At 40.4% G+C, this 25,283-nt stretch overlaps 2 protein-coding genes across 2 annotated transcripts in view; one reads left to right on the plus strand and one right to left on the minus strand.

Moving 5' to 3' along the window:
- Positions 1-21,220, minus strand: part of PAICS (phosphoribosylaminoimidazole carboxylase and phosphoribosylaminoimidazolesuccinocarboxamide synthase) — a gene marked incomplete at both ends in the record, with an annotated part of 43,260 nt that extends 22,040 nt beyond the window's left edge. Inside the window, 9 exon segments of the mRNA XM_080697860.1 lie at positions 1,767-1,832; positions 12,009-12,082; positions 12,084-12,148; positions 12,152-12,198; positions 12,201-12,301; positions 12,303-12,345; positions 12,348-12,422; positions 20,839-20,995; positions 20,999-21,220. Coding sequence (XP_080553986.1) covers positions 1,767-1,832; positions 12,009-12,082; positions 12,084-12,148; positions 12,152-12,198; positions 12,201-12,301; positions 12,303-12,345; positions 12,348-12,422; positions 20,839-20,995; positions 20,999-21,220 — 850 coding nt within the window.
- PPAT (phosphoribosyl pyrophosphate amidotransferase) overlaps positions 1-25,283 on the plus strand; it is a gene marked incomplete at both ends in the record, with an annotated part of 52,044 nt that overhangs the window by 6,319 nt on the left and 20,442 nt on the right. The window lies entirely within an intron of this gene.

Raw genomic sequence — 25,283 nt, forward strand, 5'->3', positions numbered from 1 at the left:
TAAAAAATAGGGGCAGGGCGTGGTGGTGCACATTTGTAATCTCAGCATTTGGGAGGTTAAGACAGGAGGATCATGGTTTATGGACAGCTTTCAGCTACTTAGTGAGGCCCTTTGCAACTCAGTGAGGCCCTGTTTCAAAATAAAGAATAGAAAAGGGGGGGGGGGCTGAGGAATGTAGCTTGGAAGTAGAATGGCCCTGGGCTCCATCCCCAGTACCAAGAAAGAAAGAAAGAAAGAAAGAAAGAAAGAAAGAGAGAGAGAGAGAGAGAGAGAGAGAGAGAGAGAGAGAGAGAGAAAGAGAAAGAAAGGGGAAGAAAGAGATAAAAGAAAGTAGGGTTGGCGATGTAGCTCAGAGGTAGAATGCCCCTGGGTTCTATCTGCGGTACCACACATACACACAGAGTTCATGCTAAGCCTGGTGCAGTTGTACATGCAGAGGGGCCAGCTTTGGCAATTTAGTGAGGCCCTGTCTCAAAATAAAAAAGTAAAAAGGGCTGGCTGGGGCTTTAGCTTGGAGGAAGAATGCCCCTGGGTTCAATCCCCAGTACATAAATAAATTGACTAATTTATTTTGTTTGTTTGTGGTACAGGAGATAAAACCCAGGGGCATTCTACCTCTGAGTGACACCCCCCAGCCCTATTTTTTATTCTTTATTTTTTGAAACAGGTTCTCACTGAATTGCAAAGGACCTCAATAAGCAGCTGAGTCTGTCCACGAACTGTGACCCTCCTATCTCAGTCTCCCAAATGCTGGGATTACAAGCGTGTGCCACCACCACACCCGGCTTCTAATTAATTGATTTTTAAATGTTTATGCTAAAAAATAATACTGTTTGAATCCCAAAATAACCCATGGTGTTAAAAATCATCATAGCAAAGTTTATGGGGTGTGGAGGATTTAATGACTGAGGCTTTTCGGATCCTACTAATATTTTATACTTTGATTTGGATGGTGGTTACATGGGGATATTCACTACATAAAAAAAGTTTAATTCTTCAACTATTTGTTTGCTCAAAACAATTCCATAAATGATAAATCTATAAAACAAAAGCTGAATTATCCCAGTGATCCAGAGAGGTGCACTGATCTGTGGTGAGTAGAGTCAGAGAGGCTAGAACACAGTTTTTTGCTCCTTGGTCCTGTGCATTTTCTTCTATACGGGCAGCCATCTGTATCCTTGGCTCGTGCGCCCATGGTCTCAACCAATTGAAGGCTGAAAATGCCTATTTACATCTGTAGTCATGATTCCCTAAACAATACAGTATAATAGCTAATGACATAGCATTTGCATTGTACTGCGCATCACAAGATCTAGAAATGTCTGACCATATATAGAGATGTGCACAGTTTATATGCAGATTGCATGCCTCCCAAGGGACTTGAGCATCTGCCTGTTTTAATATCCATTTTGGGGGCCTGGAACCAATTCCCCAAGGGATACCACGGGATGACCTATAGCATTTTTTTTTCTTCTATGTACCATACTATATTACCTTCTTAATATCTGATAGGGCCATTTGAAATTATAGCACACACAAGTATATTCACTTCAGAGTTTGGCTTATTTATCTAACTCCTGGGAAGTTTCTGCTTACTTCCCCTGTCAATGTGCTGTGAAAAAATCATTTCTGAGTTTGCTGCTCTTATAGAGTTCGTAAGTGATATATTTTGTCTAACTTATCAAGGACAGGACTACCTTGTTATCAGGAAAAGAAACCCAAGTTTTTAACAATGTAGAAAAACTTGGCATTTCTCAGGCTCTTACCATCTTCATAGGCTTTTCTCTTGATGCACAAAGTTCCTTGGCTTTTGGTATGACCTTCAGATAATTCTTAAAACAAACAGAAATAGGAAAAGAATCATTATATGACATCTTTTGATATAACACTTGTTTTTAAGTATTCAAGTACACCAAAGAACATTTAGGCAATTAGAAAAATAAAGACTTGAAGAATTAAGGATAGTTTGGTACAAAATTTAGAAAGAAAGTGAAGCTGAAATTAAATTAGATATATAATTTATAACAATTTTTATAGTCACTTGAACTTATAGTAGTGTTAGGATTTTATTTTTAGTGGAGTTTTTTTTCTTTGCAAAGTTAAAATGAAAAGAACGTGCAAGAATTGTTTTCTGTTTTTTTTTTTTTTTTTTGGCGGGTCTGGGGATGGAACCCAGGGGCATTTGACCTCCGAGCTACACCCTCTGCCCTATTTTTTATTCTTTATTTTTGAAACAGGGTCTCATTAAGTTGTGGAGGGCCTCACTAAGTAGCTGAAGCTGTCCACGAACCGCAATCCTCTGGTCTTAGCCTCCCATAATGTTGGGATTACAAGTAATGCTGTAATCCCATTATTACAGGGAGGTCTTAGCCTCCCTGTAATGCTGGGATTACAAGTGTGTGCCACCACGCCCGGCTTAAGAATTTTTTTTATTATTGTTATTGGAGTCAGTGCCACAGTTTCCATTTGGCAGCTCTAAGGCATAGTCTTCTTAGGATACAGTCATCTTCTTTATAAAATCCCATTTTTCTTTGTGGATTGCCAGTTTTCTTTTGTAAAATACTACTCATAATTTACATTTTTATATTTGGTACGACATTGTTTCTGGTCTCTCTCTAAACTGCTTTAGTCCTCGTGAAAGTTCCTCAAGTATTGATTGGCAGTGCAGTGTTTTCCAGCCTGCGTCACTCATGGTTATGATCTATAAATGACTTAGCATCTTCTAAAGGGATGTAATTAGCTATAATTTGTAGTTACTCAGACTTATAGATAATTCTGGTATTTGAGTATCATTCATTTAAAAAACCTGGATAGGCATAAGGTACCAAAAATTAGAATAATTTCAATGTGAGGTCAAACATTTTTCATATGTTCACATTCACATCCTCTGTTCTGAAAATGTTAGAATGGTCTGCTTCCTAATATTAACTGTTCTTTTTTTTTTGAGTGTGTGATACGAGGGATGGAACCCAGGAGCTTCTACCTCCGAGTTATACCCCAAGGTCTATTTTTATATTTTACTTGAAAACAGGGTCTCATTAAGTTGCTGAGGCTGGCTTCAAACCTGTACTCCTCCTGTCTCAGCCTACCAAATACTGGGGTTATAAGCATGTGCCATTACACCTGGCAATATTAGTTCCTTTTAATCTGTACTTAATCATCACTGGATTCTTATGAACATTGTCACATTTTTGCTAATTTCTTTTACTAAGAAGTAGGAATAGACTTTTCCTTTTTTCTCCTACCGTATCCTCTACCAAATAGGTACGGTAGGAAATATTTTTTTTCTTTTTTTGCGGGTCTGGGGATGGAACCCAGGGGCATTCGACCTCTGAGCTACAGCCCCTGCCCTATTTTTTTTTTCGTTATTTTGAAACCAGGTCTCACTGAGCTGCAGAGGGCCTCACTAAGTAGCTGAGGCTGTCCGAGAACCACGATCCTCCGGTCTCAGCCTCCTGAATGCTGGGATTACACGCGTGCGCCACCAAGCCCGGCTGGTAGGAAACATTTGGAGTGATGCACAATAGAGACTTAAAAGTACTTACAGTGGTATCTGTTAGAATGAAAATATTAAAATAGCATTTGAAATTCAACAGTCAATAGACAGAGCCTGTACCTGACCCAGTGATACATCCTGATGCTCTGGGACAGCCCACTTCTTCTGAGGTTGTACTCATGGTTTCTTCCTCTGCTAGAAAACAGCAGCAATTTAAAAGTTGCTTCCAAGCCTGGCATTGTGGTACACGCCTGTAATCTCAGTATTTGGGAGGCACAGACGGGAGGATCACAGGTTGGTGGCCAGTATCAGCAATTTAGTAAGACTGTTTCTTTCTTTCTTTTTTTTTTTTTTTTGTGGTACTGGGGGTGGAACCTAGGGGCATTCCACCTCCGACCTACGCCAGCTCTATTTTTTTTTTCTTTATTCTGAAACGGTCCCACTGAGTTGCAAAGGACCTCACCAAGTAGCTGAGGCTGTTTGTGAACCACAGTCCTTCTCTGTCAGCCTCCCAAATGCTGAGTTCACAAGTGTGCATCACCACGCCCAGCTTGTTTCAAAAATTTTTTTTTATATATATATTTTTCCAGTCTTCTTTTTTTTAATTTTAATTTTATTGTTTATTTTTTATTGGTGCACTGTATTCATACATCATAGTGGGATACAAACTTTTGTAGACATACATGCACGCATCGCCCAGTTAGCCCCTACCCGATCCCTACCCCATTCCCTCCCCATCCCTCCTTCCCATGCTTGGCTTAGTGGTTGACATCTAGTATTATAGCAATTTATCCAAAATTAAAAATGATAATCTCACATAACAGTTTCATTTGTCTGATACCAAGCTTTTGATGACTTAAAGATAACATTTCAATATTTCATTTTGCTTTCTTTCTTACCAGAGAATATTTTTTTCTATTTTTTTTAGGTGAAACTATCATATATTTATATATTTATTTTTCAGAAAAAAATCTATCCTAATATGGAATATGGATTCTAGATACCCAAAATGATCTTGAAAAAGAACAAAGCTAGAAGATATATATTTTCTGATTTCAAACCATATAAAGCTACAATAATTGAATCAGTGTAGTACTGTTCTAAAGGCAGATATATAAACCATTGGAGTTAAATACAAGCCTAGAGCTAAATTCTTCCCTATATTATCAAGTTATTTTTGACAAGGTTTCCACGAACATTTGGTGGTGGAAATAATAATCTTTTAACTAAATATTGTTGAAAAATAATAATTACATGGAAAAGAATAAAATTGAACCCTTACCTAATCCCATATACAAGTATTAACTCAAAATAGATAAAAGACCTAAATATAAATCTTAAGACTATAAACTTTTAGGAGAAAATCTGGGTCATAAAACCTCACAACATTGAAATTGGCAGGGATTTCTTGGATATGATTTCAATGGCACAGGCAACAGAAGAGTATACAAACTCCCTAAAAAATAAAAAAATATTGTATATCCAAAGACAATGTAAACAGAGTTAAAAGTTACTAATAGAATTGGATAAAATATTTCCAAATGCTATATCTGAAGGTATATTAATATTCCAACTAGAAATCCTAAAAATTAACAACAATAAAGGCAAACAATACAATTTAGAGATAGGTAAAAGACTAACATAAGTAATGAATCTCCACAGATAACCAATCTTAGTTGTCTGTTGGATGGAAACTCTTGTTTCTCTGGTTCTAGTGTGTGTTACCTATTTCTTCTTTGTAGTTAATCTCTTTGAGTATTTTCTCTAGCGCTGGTTTTGAAGACATAAATTCCTTCAGTTTCTGTTTGTCATGGAAGCTTCTTATTTCTCCATCTAATTTGATAGAAAGTTTTGCTGGTTAGGAAATTTTTGGCTGGAAGTTGTTTTCTTTCAGAGTTTGGAATATGTTACTCCAAGCCCTTCTGGCTCTCATGACTTGGTTTGGGAAGTCTGGAGTGATTCTAATTGGTTTGCCTCTGAATGTCAGTTGGCCCTTTGTTTTTGTTGCCTTTAAGATTCTCTGCTTGGCTTCCACATTGGTCATTTTGACAATTATGTGGCGTGGGGATCCTCTTCTCCGATCCTGTCTAAAGGGAGTTCTATAGGTTTCCTGGATCTGTGTATCAACCTCTTGCTCTATGTTTGGAAAATTTTCTGCTATTACTTCCTTGAAGAGATTGTTGATCCCTTTGGTATCACTTTCTTTTCCCTCCTCTATTCCAATTATTCTTAGGTTAGCTCTCTTAAAATGGGCCCATATTTCTTCAATGTCTGATTCCTGCTGTTGGATATTTTCTTCTAGATTAGAAACTATGCGTTCATTTTTGGAATGATCATCTTCTAAGAGCGAGATTCTTTTCTCCATGTGGTCTAATCGGTTGTTTGTGCTTTGAATTGAGGCCTCTACTTCATTAATTGCATCCTTTATCTCTTTTTGGCTCTCTCTGAGTTCTTTTCGAAGCACCTCTATTATTTCTACAGTTATTTTCCTGATTTGATCTTCTAGAAATCTCTGATTTTCTGTTTTATCGGGTTCTGATGTTGTGGGGTTGTGCACATTCATTACTCCAGTGTTATTCCTCTTTCCCATGATTTCGGAGGTTTGTGCCTTCTCTGGGTTCTTCCCTTGGGTCACTATGGCTTCACTTAAGGTGCTCTGGATCTCGAGTCTGTAGTATTTCAGACCCCACTACTCCTTTACTGGGTTGTATCACAGAGTCTCCGACCCAGGGAGTTGATGGAGGCTGCTTTAAACTATGGGGGGTGCCAGGCTGCGCGTTCTCCTATGGTGTGATATCTCTGCCACCACCACTCCCCCACTGGGTCAAGTCCCAGGGAGTACAGTACTGGGATTTCTCCTCTGTGGCCCGCAATTTGACTCACTGTTTTTGAGTTCGCAGATGTAGCTGTACTGGATTCGGTGAATTCATTGCTGCTGCCGCCGGTGGCAATATGGCGCCACTGCTACACCCTCGGTGTGAGGCTGGCTTATTTCTTCTTGGTTTTGAGTTCAACTCTGAGTGCCTGCAGCATGTGCTGAGCTCAGCCACTGGGAGCTTTAGATGTTCCCTGCGCTGAAAAATCCCACCTTGCTGTTCCGCAGCGGCTCACCTCGGCTTGCTATAGCCGTCCGTTGAATTCGCCGCTGCTGCCGGCAGTATGGCGCTGCTGCCGCGTCCTCGGGTGTGAGGCCGGTGTATCTCCTCTGTGGCTCTGAGCTCTGTTCTCAGACCACTTTCTCTCTGGAGCCTGGTGGTTTTTTTTTTTTTTTGGTTTCTCTGGTGATGGTGTTTTCTGGCTATGAAAGGCGCTGATTTTGTGGTAATGGAGATTGGTTGTTAGCGCGGCTCTTAAGCCCCACTTTTCTCAGTCACCATCTTCCCGGAAGTCTCTGTTTCAAAATTTTTTAAAAAATGTTTTTTTAAGGGCTGGCGGTACAGGTTGAACATAGAATGCACCTGGGTTCAAACTCCAATACTAAAAACATTTTGTTTATAAAATCTAATCAGACTACTCTTACACATGAATATTGTATTGAAAAACTACTAGCTCTGAATTACAGCCTCAAAACTGTCACCTTGAAGCCAAGAGCATTTGTTGTCTTAATCCAAATTTTAAAATGGCCTTGTGGTTCCTTTTGCAAGTATTCTGTTTCAAACCTCACAGAGCAGTGTGCTGTTCTTGGGAGTGTGATAGCACTTTCAGACCAAATTTGGTAACATCTTCCATTGTACATTTTAATGCTTGACAAACAGTTCTTATATCTGTTCTTGTTTGACTTTTGTTTTGCTTTGGTTCTGAGGATTGAACCTAGAAACAATCTACCTTTGTGCTATACCACCAACCCTTTTTATTCTTGACTTTGAAACAGGGTCTCACTAGGTTGGTCTTCAAGTTGCTTTCCTCCTGCTTTAGCCTCCGAAGTACTGGGTTCACTTTCCAGTACCAGGAGAAAGAAAAAAAAAAAAAAAAACAGTGAGAGGGCTAATTGACGGCAGAGTATCACTTTCTTAGACCTCAGTTAGGAATGTGCTTATCAGGTGACTTGGTGTTTTTTTTGTTGTTGTTGTTTTTGTTTTTGTTTTTCTGTGGTACTGGGGTTCCTGGAAGCCCTTCTACACCGGGCTACACTCCCAGACCTATTTTATATTTTTGAAACAGGGTCTCTTACGCCAGCGCGGCTGGCTTCGAACCAGCGCGATCCTCCTGTCTTCATCTCCCAAGCGCGGGGATTACAAGCGTGTGCCATCACGCCCGGCTGACTCGGTGTTTTTGTTTTTTGCTGTCCACAAGTGACCCCCAAGCCAAGCAAAAGTTGATTTTGCTGTGGCAGACACATTGTAGTAAGTAGATTAATTCACAAATTCAGAATCGGAGAATAATGATCAAGTATATCTGATCACTTTAACAAAAGTAAATATGTTGGCATAATAGATTGTTGATCTGGATTTGTGAGGAAAAGCGGAAATTCTTTCCCCATTTATGGGAAACTGAAAATTTAAAAATCCAGGAAAGCCTGGTGTGGTGGTGCACTTCTTTAATTCTAGTACTTCAGAGGAAGAAATAGGAGGATTGCAGGTCCAAGATGAGCATCGGCAACTTAGTGAGACACTCGGCAACCTTCCAGGACCGTTTCAAACAAAGAATGGGCTGGGGCTTCAAGGTAGAAAATCACTGGGAATCCCATTGGAACAACAACCAAAAAAAAAAATAAATAAATAAAAATAAAGAAGAGAAAATGATGCCATCTTTGGTAACATCTTATGAAAACTCCAGCTAAAGCTGCTTTGGCCAGTAGAGTGTCTTGTCAGGTGATAGTGTTCAACAGAGTTGCCGTGGCCAGGGAAAGTTGGCTCTGCAATACTTTCTAACAGTGAGTTATTTTCATCTCAAAACCCATGGGCTAGTGGTGGCACATGCTTGTAATCCCAGCATTTAGGAGGCTGAGACCTGAGGGTTGTGGTACGCAAACAGCCTCAGCTACTTAGTGAGACCCTGTTTCAAAATAAGAATAAAAAATAGGGCTGGGGGTGTAGCTCGAAGGTCGAATGCCCCTGGGTTCCATCCCCAGACCCGCAAACAAACAAACAATGGGCTTTAATTCCAAGTAAGTTTTTAGGCATCATAAAAATTTAGAAATGTGGTTGTCACTCTTAAGAAGATACTGTTGAGGATTTAAAATGGTACAATAACTGTGGGAAAGGTGTAATTCCTGAGAAAGTTAAACATAGATACATATAACCAAGTATTTCCACTTCTAGGCATATATATATATATATATATATATATATATATATATATATATATATACACACACACACACACACACACACACACACACAACCAAAGAAATTAGAAACATGTTCACTTAAAAACTTGTGCTTGAGCCAGGCGAGGTGGCCCACGATTGTAATCCCAGCACTTGGGAGGCTGGGACAGGAGGATCGCACAGGTTCAAAGCCAGCAGCCTCAGCTACTTAGTGAGGCTCTCAGCAACTTAGACCCTATTTCCAAACAAAATATGAAATAGGTCTGGGAGTGTAGCCCAGAGGTGAAAGGCCCCTGGGTTCTATCTCCAGTACCACATACACACACATACACACACACACACAAAGAAACAAACAAAAACAAACAAAAACTTGTACTTGCTGTGGGAAAACAGTATGGCTAGACCTAAAATAACATATGATCCAACAATTTGACTTTTATATACCCATAAGAATTGAAAACACGGACTCAAAGAGATACTTAATACCGTGTTCATTATTCGAAATAGCAAAAAGGTGGAAACAACACAAATGGCCATCATCAGGTGAGTGGATAAACAAAATGTGGCATATCCCTACAGTGGAATGTCATCTCACCTTAAAGTCATAGCAGATTCTGATATGCTACATCATGTATAGCCCTTAAAGACATGGGAATTGAAATAAGCCAGACACAAAAGAGTAAATAACGACATGATCTTATTTAATGAGAGTATTCTGTATCTATAATACTTAATAAAAAAACAGAAATACTTAATAAAAAACAGAAACAGAAAGGGAGATGGGAAATGAGTTATTCTTTAATGGATACCGTTTCAGTTTGATATGATTGCATGACAAGGTCAATATACTTAATGCCACTGAACTATATACTTCAACATGGATGAAATGGTAGTTTTACATTATGTGTGTTTTACTTCAATAGGGGAAAAATCCACTTGTACCACAGCTTTGAAGTTTATAAAAATATTATCATTAGTAAGAATTTTTTAAGCCAGGTGTAGTGGTGCATGCACTTTTGTAATCCCAGCATTGGGAGGCTGAGACAGGAGGATCATGGTTCGCAGACAGCCTCAGCTACTTAGTGTGGCCCTTTGCAATGCAGTGAGACCCTGTTTCAAAAATAAAGAATAAAAAATAGGGCTGGGGGTGTAGCTCGGAAGTAGAATGCCCCTGAGTTCCAACCCCAGTATCTCTCTCTCTCTCTCTCTCTCTCTCTCTCTCTCTCTCTCTCTCTCTCTCTCTCTCTCTCACACACACACATACATACACACACACACACACACACACACACACACACACACACACGGCGTGGGGTGTGGCTGGGATGTAGAATGTCCCTGGGTTCCATCCACAGTACCTCCAAAAATTAAATTAAAATAAATAAATTTTAAAAAGAATTTTCAAAAATTGCCTTTTTAATTATAAGTGTCTGTATTTAAACTTAGCAGCTTACCTATGTGAGAGCTTTCTTTTTTACATTTATAATTCTTGGGTTCTCTTATTATTTATTTATTTATTTATTTTTGGTGGTGGTACTGGGGTTCCTGGAAGCCCTTCTACCTCCGGGCTACACTCCCAGACCTATTTTATATTTTTTATTTGGAAATGGTCTCTTAAGCCAGCGCTGCTGGCATCGAACCTGCGCAATCCTCTTGTCTCCACCTCCCAAGTACAGGGATTACAAGCATGCACCACCACAGCCCAGCGGCTCTCTGACATTTTAACAATTCTTTCTCTGGATTATGGATTAAAATGAAAAAGTTCTTAGTAATATTGTTTCATATGACTAAAGTATAATAACTGATGTAATAAGCTCACTGCTAAGACTAACTGAACATATTACACATAAAATACACAAAAATGTTTAGATACTTTGTTTAAAGAAAATTATTTCCCAGTTGTGGTCTCCTGACATAAATGAATTGAAAAAACCTGATTCTTGGCTACCTTCTAAGAGAGTAACAATAGTACAGTACTTCAGTGCCCCCTACTGGCCGTTTTTAACTCTTAACTGACAAAGGTTGGTGCTCTGATGCCCCTGGAAACCCAATGCCTACGTACATAATCTCTCCTGCCCAATAAATCAAAGAAAGAAATTTGCTAAGAGTCATGGTTTGTATCTGGAATGTGTTTCCTCCACTCAAAAGCTCCTGTGTTGAAAGCATGGTCCCCAGTGCAGGGAGGTTTAGAGGTGGGGCATGGCTGGTGGAGGTAGCTCACTGAGGGCATGGCCTTGAGGACATATCTGTCCCTGGTCTTCCCCTCTTCTCCCTCTCTCTCTCTCTATCTCTCCTTCCAAGCTGCTGGGAGCTGAGCAGCTTTCCTTTGTCATGTTCTGTTTTTAAGATGTCTGTCTCAGAGTGAATCTCTAAATCCACGAGCCAACCTGAGCATACTGGGGCACGCTTGTAATCCTAGTACTTGGGAGGCTGAGACAGGATCACAGATTTGAGGACAGCCTCAGTAAGTAGGAAGTCTCATCAACCTAGCGAGACCCTGTTTCAAAATAAAAATAGGGCTGGGAAATTTGATTACTCAGTTTGTTAATCAGACATTGACCTGTATGATTTCCATGGCCATAAGAAGCCTTCTACTGAAGGACTTTATGTACGTGGTCTCTTTGACAGTTCAGCTCTGTTGGAGAGTTCAGTGACTCCTCCAACCCCCTCCACACCACCAGTTTTGGTTTGAGTTGAAAGGGCAAACCATCAGCTAGGAAGCAGGCACTCTCCTCCCCCATCCCCTTCCTGTCCTATCCTGTAGGGCAGTGGTTCCCAGACTTTGGGGCATCAGTCACACACGCATACAATTAGGACTGCATCATGTAAGCGAGGGAATTAGATCTATAGAACTTGGTTGATAGAGATCTCCAAGTCTTGTCCAGTGCTCCCATTTTAGACTTAAGTCAAGAGGGGACACTTGGTTTCTTCAGGGTTCTAACACTGAGTTAGAACTTGGATTTTTCTGACTCCTGGTCTAGAACTCATACACTCTATTCATGCAATTATGGCTTTGTGTGTATGTATTGTATCTCAATTCTTTAAAATAAATTCATATTTATTTATTTATTTATTTTTTGGTGGTGGTACTGGGCTATACTCCTAGACCTATTTTCTATTTTATTTGGAAACAGGGTCTCACTAAGTTGCTGAGAGCCTCACTAAGTAGCTGAGGCTGGCTTCGAACCTATACAATCCTCCTGTCTCAGCCTCCCAAGCGCGGGGATTACAAGCGTGCGCCACCACGCCCGGCATTCACATCAGCACATTCTGAGGTTTCTTCTCCATCTCGTGATTTGTGTTCTTGTGATCTTTCTTTCGCTCTGTCCCAGAATAGCATCTAACTCAGAAAAAAATTTCATGTTCTTCAGCATTCCTGGGTCTTAAGCTCTCCTTACAACCTTATATTCATGTTTTAGGTTTTTGTATTTGTTCTGCACTGCTTCCAGTCTCTCTCTATTCCAAATTTCCGAAGCTTGGCAGCAATTTGTTCAAACATCCTTCTATTCCTCACTGTTCCCTCTAGTTGACCTTGTGCTTTTATCTGACCAGATGCCTATTAGAGCCCTGACGGAGGTCAGTGTTTGCCTCCTTCACCTGCTATAGTTGGAATGAGAGTTGAATTACTATAGGGTTCCATTATTGATGTAGAGATACCTGCAGCAGGTGGTGAGGGGAAAAGAGATGAGTTACCTGCATCAGACAAGATAAATTATTATACACACTATTATTGAAGAAAATAATTTCCTTCATAGGAAATAGAATAAAAAATATAGATTAATTTTTGTCTTAAACTAATGGGTAAACAATATATAAAACCTGAGCTTTTAATCACATTTTGATCATGTTATATATCATTGCTTTTGTGGGTGGGGACTAGGGATTGAACCCACAGACATTCTACCTTTGAGCAACACCCCCAGACCTTTTTTTATTTTTATTTTTTGTTTGGAAGCAGTCTCTCTAGGATGCTGAGAGTCTAGCCATGCTGCTAAAGCTGTCTTTGGACCTGCAATCCTCCTGTCTCAGCCTTTGAAGTACTGTAAATACAGGCCACCATACTGACTATGTATCAGCTCTTTCTCTTCTATCCCATTCCGGAGTATATGGAGTGTAGAGGAGTTATAATGAAAGTTGAATATATAATTTCAAAATATCTACTCATAGAAAGCAATATGATTAATAGCAGGTAGATCATTTTTGTTTTGAAGTAGGACAGGTCTGAACAATTCCTTTTTATTTTTCTGGTCAAGTCATTTCCAAGGCTGCATATTAGAAGCTGTTGAGGGGCATTTAAAAGCTGCTCTCCTGCCGGGCGTGGTGCTGCACGCTTGAATCCCAGCATTTGGGAGGCTGAAACAGGAGGATCCGGGTTGGCAGGCAGCCTCAGCTGCTTAGTAAGGCCCTTTGCAACTCAGTGAGACCCTGTTTCAAAATAAAAAATTATTTTCAGTATAAAAAATAGGGCTGGGGATGTAGCTCAGAGGTAGAACACATTTGGGCTCCATCCCCAGTACCACAAAAATAAAACAAAATCTGTTCTCTGGAGCCTCCCTCACCTTGTCAATGGATGTGTGCTTATGGTTGAGAACCAAGGCTTAGAAGAGCCACAGCCATGGGTGTTTACTTCTCATGGAAATGAGACAGAGCACATGGCATCTTAAATGAAACAATACATTCTAGTAATGGTAGAGAAATGTGTCAGAAGTTTTGTAAGGCTTTGTTCCTAGACAGTGTGTCTCACATAATTATAAGTCCTTCAGTATCCCATGGTGCCTCATGTTAGGTCCCTAGAGTAGTTTTGCAGTTCATTTTATGTGAATAACATTACTTAATAATATACTTGATGTCATATTGGTGGTTTTAACTAGCATATTGTATTTTTACAAGGTTTTATGTTCAGATTTAATAAAGAGGTGGTTTAGACCTTAGTATCTATTAATGAGTTTTAATTATTTAAAAACACCACATAAAGCTGGGCTTGGTGGTGCACGCCTGGAATCCTAGTTCTTGGGAAGCTGAGACAGGAGGATCAAAAACATCAGGTAGCATTTACTTGGGGGAGGAAGTTTTTATTTTGTGATATATTTAGTGTCTGTGTTTCACAATGCTTTTTTGGTATTTTTTTATTTACATGAGTTAGAAACAGGAAGCTGTTTGTTTATTTATTTATCATGTAGTATGTAGTAATGGGGATTGAACCCAGGAGCATTCTACCTCTGAGCTGTATCCCCAACCCTATTTTATTCTTTATTTTGAAACAGGGTCTAAGTTGTAGAGGGCCTCAGTAAGTAGCTGAGGCTGGCTGCAAACTTGTGATCCTCCTGTCTCAGCTTTCCAAGTACAGGGATTGCAAGTGTAAGTCACCATCCCCAGCAGTATAGTGAGCCACCTTTTTAGAAACAGGAAGCTTCTGCCAGGTGTCATGGCAAATGCCTGTAATCCCTGTGATCCCTTGGGAGCCTGACTGCAAGGTCTCAGATTCCACTACAGCCTCAGCAATGTAGCAAGACTCCCAGCAACCTATCAAGACCCTGTTTCAAACAAAATATAAAATAGGGCTGGGATATAGTTTGGAGATAGAATGCTTCAGGTTCAATACCCAGTATACTATACGTGTATACACACACGCACGCACAAGGAACTTTTCTATTATTTAGGTTAGAAATTAGTTTTTTTGCTTCTGCTTCAATAAGAAATCAGAAGCAAAGAAAGGATTTACACTGAACTTAATTATTTGGCTAAAATCATCCTGACCTCATTGTGGACGTGTTTTCCTATTTTATGCTCACTGAGAGTCTCAGTACTTACTAAGGCGGTCCTCAATCCTGTGCTCCTCCCCTCTGCAGCCTTTCAAGTACTTGGATTACAGGTCATTGTGGATTTGAAATTACTTATTTTCAAATGTAAAAAATTCTGTTTGGCTTAGACCACCAGTATGCTAAAAATGAGTGATCATATTTCTTACTGTGTTTAAGTTTAGCCGTCCCATTTCTTAAAAAATTAAACATTGAAAATTAGAACAAGTAGAGGTTGGGGGTGGGCTAATCCTTAGTGTTTCTACCAAGGAAAATTATACGTTTTCTCAGATTAGAAGCCAGTCTTACTTTCCAATTTGAAATTAGATCCGTTTCATTATAATTTGGGTCCGTCATACTATACCTGTTTCCATTGGTCTGATGTGAGAAACACACAAGATTTCCTGAGATCTTTTCTTTACCTTCTAATGGATCTGGCATTTTGCCTGCAAGAACAGATACCTTTTAGAAATAAGTATTGTACTAAGGAAAATAAAAATTGGATTAATGTAACTGGTAAAGTAATACATTTTTTTTTCATTTCATGGATGTGATTTGATTGAATTATTAGGGCATAGTGGTGCATATCTATAATCCTAGGGGACCGCCCCAGCAAAATAACAATGCCCTGTTTCAAAATGAAAAGGGCTGGGTGTATAGCTCATGCAAAATGTCCCTGCACCACACACACACACACACACACACACACACACACACACACACACACACAATTGACATTGTGTAAGTTCTAGAGATGGTTGTGATTAATCTTCAAGTTAAATTATATTTTTTGTTTTTGCTTTTTGCTGGACTGGGGATTGACCCCAGGGGGATTTTACCTCTAAGCTACACCTTCAGCCCTAATTTTTTATTCTTTATTTTGAAACAGGGTCTCACTAAGTTGCAGAGGGCCTCACTAAGTAGCTGAGGCTGGCTGCAAACCCTGATCTTCTGCCTCAGCCTCCCAAGTACTGGGATTGCAAAGCATGTGCCACCACGCCTGGCTAAATTACATTTTTTATTTTTATTTATTTATTTGCGGGTCTGAGGATGGAACCCAGGGACATTTGATCTCCAAGCTACATCCCCTGCCCTATTATTTATTCTTTATTTTGAAACAGGGTCTCACTGAGTTGCGGAGGGCCTCAGTAAGTAGCTGAGGCTGGCATTGAGCCTGCACAATCCTCCTGTCTCAGCCTCCCAAGTACTGGGATTACAAGCGTGCACCACCAAGCCCGGCTTAAGTTACATGTTTTAAATAGAATGTTGTATTTATATTTGTTTCTTGGGTGTTTTAACATAGTATGTACATGACAAAGACACTAGTAATGTAAAAGAGAACTACAATGAGCTATGTAGGTAATCAGAACGTGTAAAATTTTTATTGGTACATAAATGCCAAATCGCTTAGTTTATATGTCCATTGTATAATTTATTGATAGATACATACTAAAACCTTCACCTTCAGAAATTAATCCTGATATTGCTTAAGTAGACTAAGGAATGTGTCATTTAAAAGACCTGTGCTGCTGGGAGTGGTGGTACACACCTGTAATCCTAGTACTTAGAAGGCTAAGACAGGAAGTTCACAGGTTCACAGCCAGGCTCAGGAATTTAGTGAAGCTCTCCACCACTCAGACCCTGTTTCAAAATGGACAACAAGATGAGGCAAGGAGTATAGCTCAGAGGTAGAATGCCCCTGGGTTCAATCCCATCTTACACACACACATACACACACACACACACACACACACACACACACACACCCTATGCCACACTCTGAGACAGGAGGATTCCAAGTTTGAGGACACCCTTGATAACCTAGTGAAACCCTATTTCAAAATAAAAAGGGACAGAGTGTTGCTCAGTGGTAGAGCATCTGTTGCTTTAACCCCTAGTACCATCACCAAAAACAAACAAAAAATCAGTTCGGGTTCCTATATTAAAATGGGGAAACAAATGAAAAATTTGGGAAATACAAAAGCACTGTTGTTATCAAATGGGATTATCATTATACTTTTTAAACTTAAGTAAAAACAGTCCTTTTTAAGTCAGTTTTCATAATTAACTGAAGCTAAATTGTAGCCAAGGAATGCTTTAGATTTTGGGACTATGGGAAATAAGAGCCTGGAGTAACACGGCATTCCCTTTAGAGAGACAAGCGAGATGCAGACGCACTCAGGTAGCTTCTCGCCTGAGCTTGATGAGGACGGCAGTCAGAACAGACATGCTTTTATCTGGATTAGGGCCTGGTTTTATAGCAAGGGAAGAAGACCGGGTGGAACATCCAGGCGGGGACACAAAACTGTAGAATTTACTGACCTCCCTGGAATTTTCCTTAAGCTGGTCGTTTGTAGCATATGACTCCTGCAATTGTCCGCACAGGCCCCGGGCCCCGGAGACATTAAGCCCAAACTCTTAAATCATAGCTTCTGGTGCATTTGTATGAAGTAAGAGAACACGAATAGAGCGGAATCTTGTCCACTAAAGAAATGCGGTTTGGCAGCAGTAGAAAAAGGCATTCTGAGGTTGATTTCAGTTACCAGAACATCATAAACAGGCAGTTTATAAAAGTGGGTAAAGGTAAGTCGGGCATGGTGGCACACGCCTACGATCCCAGTACTTGGGAGGATGAGACAGGAGCATCCCAGGTTTAAGGCTAACCTCAGCAACTTAGTGAGGCCCATCAGCAACTTAGCAAAACCCTGTTTCCAAAAATGGCTGGGAATATAGCTTAGAGATAGAATTCCCCTGAGTTCAACCCCCAGTACCAAGAAAAGATAAATATATGTATAGAAAAATGTTCCACACTGCTAGTAATTAAACAAATACAAAATTACATTATCAGTTGTATCTACTATTATAGACCATAAATTATTGTAAACCATTATTTATTTATGAAGGCAGCAGTGTCTCTTCAACCCTACCCCTTAATCTTGCATGCTCAGGGTTATATAAAAGAGTTATATTGTTAGTGAGTTACAATTCTTTTAGAAAGTTCTTTTAGCAGTATATTTCAGAGTAACTAAATCCCCCTTGACCCAGTAATTGAACTTCCATCCTAATATCTGTTCTAAGGTAATAATGTTTATAAACATGATCAGAAGTTATTAATTGCAGTCTCATTTGTATGAAGGGGACAAAGCCCTAAACTCTGGTTTATGCACTCAGATAAATGTTATGGAATCATTATCAGTAGTAACATCTAATCTTAAAATTAGTCATGAGCAGAGTTTAAAGGCATTTTAGTGCAAACAAAGCACTAGTATTTTGTATTTTTCTAATTTAAAATATCGAATAACATGAACTAGTAGTATTGTGGATGATATGTGGGAAGAGGCTGAACAGTAGTGAGACCATTAAGGGTTTACATTGTGTGAAGCCAGGCATGGTGGCACGAGCCTGAAATCCCAGTACTTGGGAGGCTGAGACTAGAGGATAGCAGGTTCATGGCCAGCCTCAGCAGCTTAATGAGACCCTGTTTTAAAAAAAAAAAGAATAAAATAGGGCTGGGGGTATATATAGCTCAGAGGTATAATGCCCCTGAGTTCCATTTCCAGTGCAGTGTGTGTGTGTGTGTGTGTGTGTGTGTGTGTGTGTGTGTGTGTGTGTGTGAGAGAGAGAGAGAGAGAGACAGACAGACAGAATGAATGAATGAATGAATGAATGAATGAATGAAGTCCTGGGTGGTGTTAATGAGAATAACCAGAGAGATTTTGCAGTTCTGGGGATTAAGCCCAGGGGCATTCTACCTTGGAGCTACCTCCCGAGCCCTATTTTTATTCTTATTTTGGAACAGGGTCTCACTGCATTGCGGAGGGCCACACTAAGTAGCTGAGCCTGGCTTTGAACCTGCCATCCTCCTGTCTCAGCTTCCCAAGTACAGGGTTTACAAATATGTGCCAGTACACCCGGCTCACACCTGGCAAAGAGAGGAGATTTTATGAAATATGTCAGTCGATTTTTTAAAGATAGTGACTGGCCAAAAGTCAAGTGATAACTCAAACATTTCTTTATTGATGTTGGATATCTAAGGTGTAAGTATTTTGTAGGAAGATCCATTTTGATTTTAAAACTGGAGAATTGGGTACCTTACACATGCATGGTTAGTTTCTAAAGGCAGGCCTTTCTGCTTAAGAGAGAAACTAAGGAATTTGAAGCCATAGGCATGCCTAGAGGGGCTGGAAGATAATTCTTTAAGAAATGGTGGTATTAGCTGGGCACAGTTGTAATCCCCACGTTTGGGAGGTGGAGACAGGAGGGTCGCACTGGTTCGAAGCCAGCCTTGCTGGCTTAAGAGACCCTGTTTCCAAATAAAAAAGTATGAAATAGGTCTGGGAGTGTAGCCTGGAGGCAGAAGGGCTTCCAGGAACCCCAGTACCACCAAAAAGAAAAGAAAAGAAAAGAAAGAAATGGTGGTATTAGCACCTGCTCCTTTGGCATCCCTGGTTAAAACCGGGGACTTTCAAAGTGATGTGATTTACCTCTTAGTATCTAAAGTATTGAAGTGACAAAAGACCCCAGGATGATTAGCTGAATAAAATATTGTGACTTTAAATGGAAATGACTACAGAGTTAAGTTTGTCTTAATAGCAGAGGTACAAAGGGCATTTACAAGTGGGGTAGATTGTTTTCTAATCAAATGACTTATTATTGCTGGGTGTGGTGGCACATGCTTGTAATCCCAGCATTTGGGAGGCTGACACAGGAGGATCTGGGTTCGCAAACAGCCTCAGCTACTTACTGAGGCCCTTTGCAACTCAGTGAGACCCTGTTTCAAAATACGGACTAAGGCTGGGCGTGGTGGCGCACGCTTGTAATCCCCGCACTTGGGAGGCAGAGACAGGAGGATCGCGCAGGTTCTAGGCCAGCCGCGCTGGCTTAAAAGACCCTGTTTCCAAATAAAAAAAATATATAAAAAAATAGGTCTGGGAGTGTAGCCCAGAGGTAGAAGGGCTTCCAGGAACCCCAGTGTCACCAAAAAAAAGGGACTAAATAATAGGTCTGGGGGTATAGCTCAGAAGTAAAATGCTTATGGGTTCCATTCCCAGTACCGCAAAAATAAATAAATAAATAAATAATAACAATAAAAGAAAAAAAGACTTCTTATTGAGCTGTAAACTTGAAGTTCAGCTGACCCAAGCTAACCCCCTGCACCGTCTGTTATATTTGCTCATGCTTCCCTCCTTTTTAAGATTTCTCTTTACTGAATGGCATGTCCTGGTGGTTTGCACACCGTGGGGGTTATAGACACTTGGATAACTCTGCTCTTAAAAATAGCATCTGTCGTAGGTCTGAAGCAATGGGAGAAATCTCATTATTGCCTCTTCCCACCCTTTGCCTAGTGATGTCTGTGGCTTTCACAGCGAGCAAACTATAAGTCATGCTGGGCTTAACACAGCAGGTCAAGAACCTGCTTTTACTATCTAACTTTTAAAATCTTCAGTCATTAGTCATATTAAACCTATTTTTGGTAATTCCCAGTACATGGTATGCTGGCACAAGAAGATCATCGAAGGTTTGAGGCCAGTGCTTGTATCTTAGGGAGACCCTGCTTCAAAAATAGGGCTTGGAGGATAGCTCAGAGGTAGAATGCCCCTGGGTTCAATCTCTAGTACAAAACAATAAAATAAGAGGAGAAAGGTTCTGTCTTTGGAATCATGGGGAAACAGCAGTTGAGCAGTACTATACATATACATACATATATATATATATATATATATATATATATTTTTTTTTTTTTTTTTCTCCACTGTGTGTGTGTTGGGGGGATTGAGCCCAGGGGCATTCTACCTCCAAGCTACACTCCTATCCCTACTTTTCATTCTTTATTTTGAAACAGGGTCTCACCAGTTGCAAAAGCCCTAAGTAGCTGAGGGTGGCCACGTACCTATGATCCTTCTGTCTCAGCCTCCCAAGTACTGGGATTACAAGGGTGCACCATCACCCCCGGCTTATTTAACCCACTCTTACAAAAATTAAACCTAGGATATTTTTAGAGCCCTGTCCATATTTCAAACCCACATTAGATGCACATTGACACTAGGAATTAATGGTGTTTTAGCCTTTTTCTGTCTTTTACGGATATTGTAAGTGGTGGTCTTTAACTTCTTTCTAAAAAATCTTACCATGTGCAAAATAGCGTAAGTTGAGTATTTTCAACCTTGGTATTAAAGGCTATATTTATCAAATGGACTCGGAAGTCCTACACTGTTACAGTTTGTGAAACTGTAAAACAAAAGAAAGACAAAAGAATAGTGCTTTTTCTGTTTTACCTTCAGTGGCCTCGGGGGCTGCGCTGGGGCTCAGCATTGCCAGGTACCTACTGTTTGCCTCCTCCTCTGTTAAGTGTGTGGCAGGGTCAGACTGCAGGATTGCATCCAGATCATGGAAGAACTTCATCGTTTTAGAGCTGTCTCCAGAATTATGGGCCTATTTAACTGTTCTATATTCATATTTGAGATTTTTGTACTTTGTCCGGCACTGTTTCCAGTCTCTGTATACTCCTAATGATTGCAGCCTTTTAGCAATGTAAATAAATATTCCTTTATTTCTCAATGTTCCATAAAGTTGTTTTTGTATATTTTTTTCTGCCCAGACACTTAGCAAAGCCTTAATCTCCTCCTCAGTCCAGTGCTTCCCAGCTCCACTCTCCATGTTGAAACTGACCTGGAAATGATTCACTATTTCTAGCCAATGCTTTGTTTCCTAGGAAACCAGATGGCTGGTTGTCAATAAGCCCCTAAGAGCTTGAAAGGATCTAGTTTAACTGGTCCAGGCTGCCTGAGGGAGTAACTTGAGAAACTGCCAAATAAGCAGGCTTCTAATTAAAGAAGAGTGGACCTAAGTGATTACTAACCTCATTCATTTCAGCTATAAGGGAAAATTACCCCCCAGACAAAAGGGAAGGAAACCACTTTTATGTGTGTTTCTTTACTTATATTGTTTGCTATTTTGCCAAATAATTGTTGGTTTTTGAAACTTGATTGGAAATGGCTAGCCAAGCTTTGTTCTGAAGTTTATAGTTATATATCATAAAACATAATTTTATAAGGTTTATAACTAATGTTTATAGTTATAGATTTTGCCTGGTGTGGTAACACACACTTTCAATCCCAGTACTTGAGATGTAATCCCAGTACTTGAGACAGGATGATCGCAGGTTCACAGCCCGCCTCAGCTACTTACTGAGGCCCTCCACAACTTAGACCCTGTTTCAAAATAAAGAATAAAAAATAAGGCTGAGGAAGTAGCTCTAAGGTAGAATGCCCCCTGGGTTCAATCCCCAGTACTGCAAAAAAAAAAAAAAAAAAGTTATAAGCTGAGTGGTGGTGCACACTTGAAATCCTAGTACTTGGGAGGCTGAGACAAGGAGGATCACAGGTTCACAGCCAGCCTCAGCTACATAGTAAGGCCTTCTGCAACTTAGGGAGACCCTGTTTCCAAGCAAAAAATATTTTTTTAAAAAAAAGGGCTGGGGGTGTATCTTGGAGGTAGTGAAACGGGGGTTTCTTGAGAGGAAACCCGGCGTTTCTTCGAGATGAAACGGAGTTTTCTAAGAAGGAACTCGACATTTCCTTACCAGGTTCTTGTCTACGGTGAGCGAAGAATGACACCCGCAGACCTCAGGAAGGGGAGTAAAAGGTTTATTGGAAGCAGCAGGGAATGGGGAGAGGGTGGCTGAACACCCCAAAGGGGCTGGAACTCTGGGTCCAGCAGCTGCCTTCAGGATAATACTTGAGAGTAGCCCAAGCCGAATTGCCTTCAGGTGCAGGCTGCTTTCTTCCAGAGTCCACGCAGTCTTCCAGAAGGGAATAGAGAAAAGTGGCCGAACACCCCAAAGGGCTGTCAGGTCTCTGTTGTCCAGTAGCTGTCTTCAGGTCACTACCCGAGTGTTGCCCGAGCCAAGTGCCGTCAATTACAGACTACTTTCTCCCAGAGTCCATGCAATCTGCCAGAAAAGAGGTGCAGGTCACCCCCAGGGGCCCTGGTCAGCCTTGATGTCCAGCAGAGGCCTTCAGATCACTACTTGATAGTAGCCCGAGCCACGTGTCCTCAGATGCACTCTGCCTTCTCTCAGGGCCAACACAACCTGCAAGAGAGAGAACAGCTCCCCAAAACAAGAAGGGGGTCCCAAGAGGGAAAATCCCCAATTGCTGATCCCCAAGGGCCATTGCCCACCGCTTGCAAGTCTGCTTTTGGTTAGGATGACTTTTGGGAATTCTGGGAAGCAGCTCTCAGGATTTCCATAGGGTATTTGCAAGTCCTTTGAAGGGTCTCCTTTCAGGAATGCCAGACTTGCTCTGGTAGGTTTGTTGATTAGTAAACAGATGGCTTTGTGAAGCACTGGCCTTCTTATCTCTGAACCTTTGGAATTTCAGGTATTTGTTGCCCCTCAGGAAATTCAGGAAATTAGCTTTTTTTTAGCCTTTTCCTTATCTGCCTATTTCCTTCTACCTCCTCAGTAGAATGCCCCTGGGTTCCATCTCCAGTACCACACACACACACACACACACACACACACACACACACACACACACACACACAGATTTTAAAGGCATTTTTATGAGGTTTATAACTAATGTTAATTAACATTGTTTTACAGTTTGGGTGTCATGGCTTATTTTCCTCAGCCAGTATAGAAATAAAAGCCAAGAAACAAATGTAAAGTTAGAGTAGGACTTTTTGCAAAGCAAGAGAGAAAACATCACATTGTAAGGTGATGGTGTACCACCACCCCTCTAGACTCTGGGTCTTAAATAGGGTTTTTTATTTTCCTATCTGGTCTTTCCTATCGGAATTGCTATGCCAACAGTCCAAAGGCCCACCTTTCTATCTGTGCTGTATCAACAGTCCTTCAAGTGTAGGTGCAGACAGCCCGCCTGCTTTGCACACTCCGAATTCCGAGGCCTGGGTCACGGAGAAAAGCGAAAAGCGGAGGGAGAATAACTGGGTGTAGCAGGCCAGCACATAACAACTTAATGAGACCTTGTAATTTCACTGCCAAGGGCAGCACAAAGGGCTTCAGTTGCTTTTGCATTCTTACTAGCAGTCATATATACCGGGTCAACATTATAGCTAATGTTAATTCTTTATTTTTTCTCGAACATGAATCACCTAGCCAAACATTAGTTTAACTTTATATATTTTTTTGGCAGGTCTGAGGATGGAACTCAGGAGCATTTGACCTCCAAGCTACATCCCCTGCCCTATTGCCCTGTTTTTTTATTCTTTATTTTTGAAACAGGGCCTCACTAAGTAGCTGAGGCTGTCCATAAACCATGACCCTCCAGTTGGGTCTCAGCCTCCCAAATGCTGGGATTACAAGCGTGAGCCACCATGCCCGGCTAGTTTAACTTTAAAAGCACATTATTTGCATGAGTTCCAAGTCATGACTTACTTATTCTCACAAAGTATATAATGTGCATATATATTATCAGCTTAGTGTTTAATGCCTGGAGAATTCAGTAAAATCAACTTTAAAAATTTTTTACTTTGCACGTATATCTGATGTCATTTTTTATCATTAATAAAATGCCTAAATAATGCAGTATGTAATTTTGAAAAACATTTTGTTTTAGCAAATAAATGTGTTACCAGTCATTAAACTATGCATCTACATATAGAAGAGGCTTCCTGTTTTATTTCGACACTGATAAAACTTTTAGTAATCTAGTTTTGATAGCACTTCAGCAGTCGGAACTTTTATAATTTAATCTTTTATAGTCCACAATGGAGTAGAGTCTCTGAATCTTTGTGTCATCTTATTTCCAGTCTAAATATCAACTTTCTTCTAACATCACCAAAAAAATTTATTTTTAATTTTTGCAGTACTAAAGGTTGAACCTAGTGGCAATTCTACCTCTGAGTTACACCCCCAACCCGAATCTACTTTCATTTTCAGACAGGGTCTCATTGAGTTACTGTTACCTCTAACTTATGATCCTCCTGTGCCAGCCTCTCAAATACTGGGATTATAAGTGTTCACCACTGTGCCCAGCTCACCTAAAATTGTTGATGCAGGAAATAAGTTGCAGGCATGGCAAGAGGTGCCTGGTTCAGAGAGGGGTTTTAGAAGCAGTATTTAGTTCGTTTTTTTGTTTCTTACAGTGCCAGGGATTGAACCCAGAGTCATTCTACTTCTATCTCCAAGCTACGCACTCAGCTTGATTTTTTTATTTTATTTATTTATTTATTTATTTATTTATTTATTTATTTATTGCGGTACTGGGGGTGGAACCCAGGAGCATTTTACCTCAAAGCTACAACCCCCCCCGGGGGGGGTACTGGGATTATTTTAAGACAGTACCACCATACCTGGTTTATTTATTTGTGTGTGTATGTGGTACTGGGGGTAGAACCCAGGGGCTTTTCTACCTCCGGGTTATAATCCCAGATGTATTTTATACTTTATTTGGAAACAGGGTCTCACTTTATTTTGAAACAGTCTCACTGAGTTGCTAAGGGCCTCACTAAGTAGTAGCTGAGGCTGTCTGCAAACCCGGATCCTCCTGTCTCAGCCTCAAAAATGCTGGAATTACAAGGTTGCGACGCCACACCTCCCTGACTATTCTTTATTTCGAAACAGGTTCTCACTAAGTTGTGGAGGCCTCACTAAGTAGCTGAGGCTGGCCACAAACCCATATCCTCCTGTCTCAGCCTCCCAGGTACTGGGATTATTTTAAGCCAGTACCACCATACCTGGCTTATTTATTTGTGT

Source organism: Muscardinus avellanarius, assembly GCF_963383645.1.
Source record: "Muscardinus avellanarius genome assembly, chromosome: 6".
Taxonomy (NCBI): domain Eukaryota; kingdom Metazoa; phylum Chordata; class Mammalia; order Rodentia; family Gliridae; genus Muscardinus; species Muscardinus avellanarius.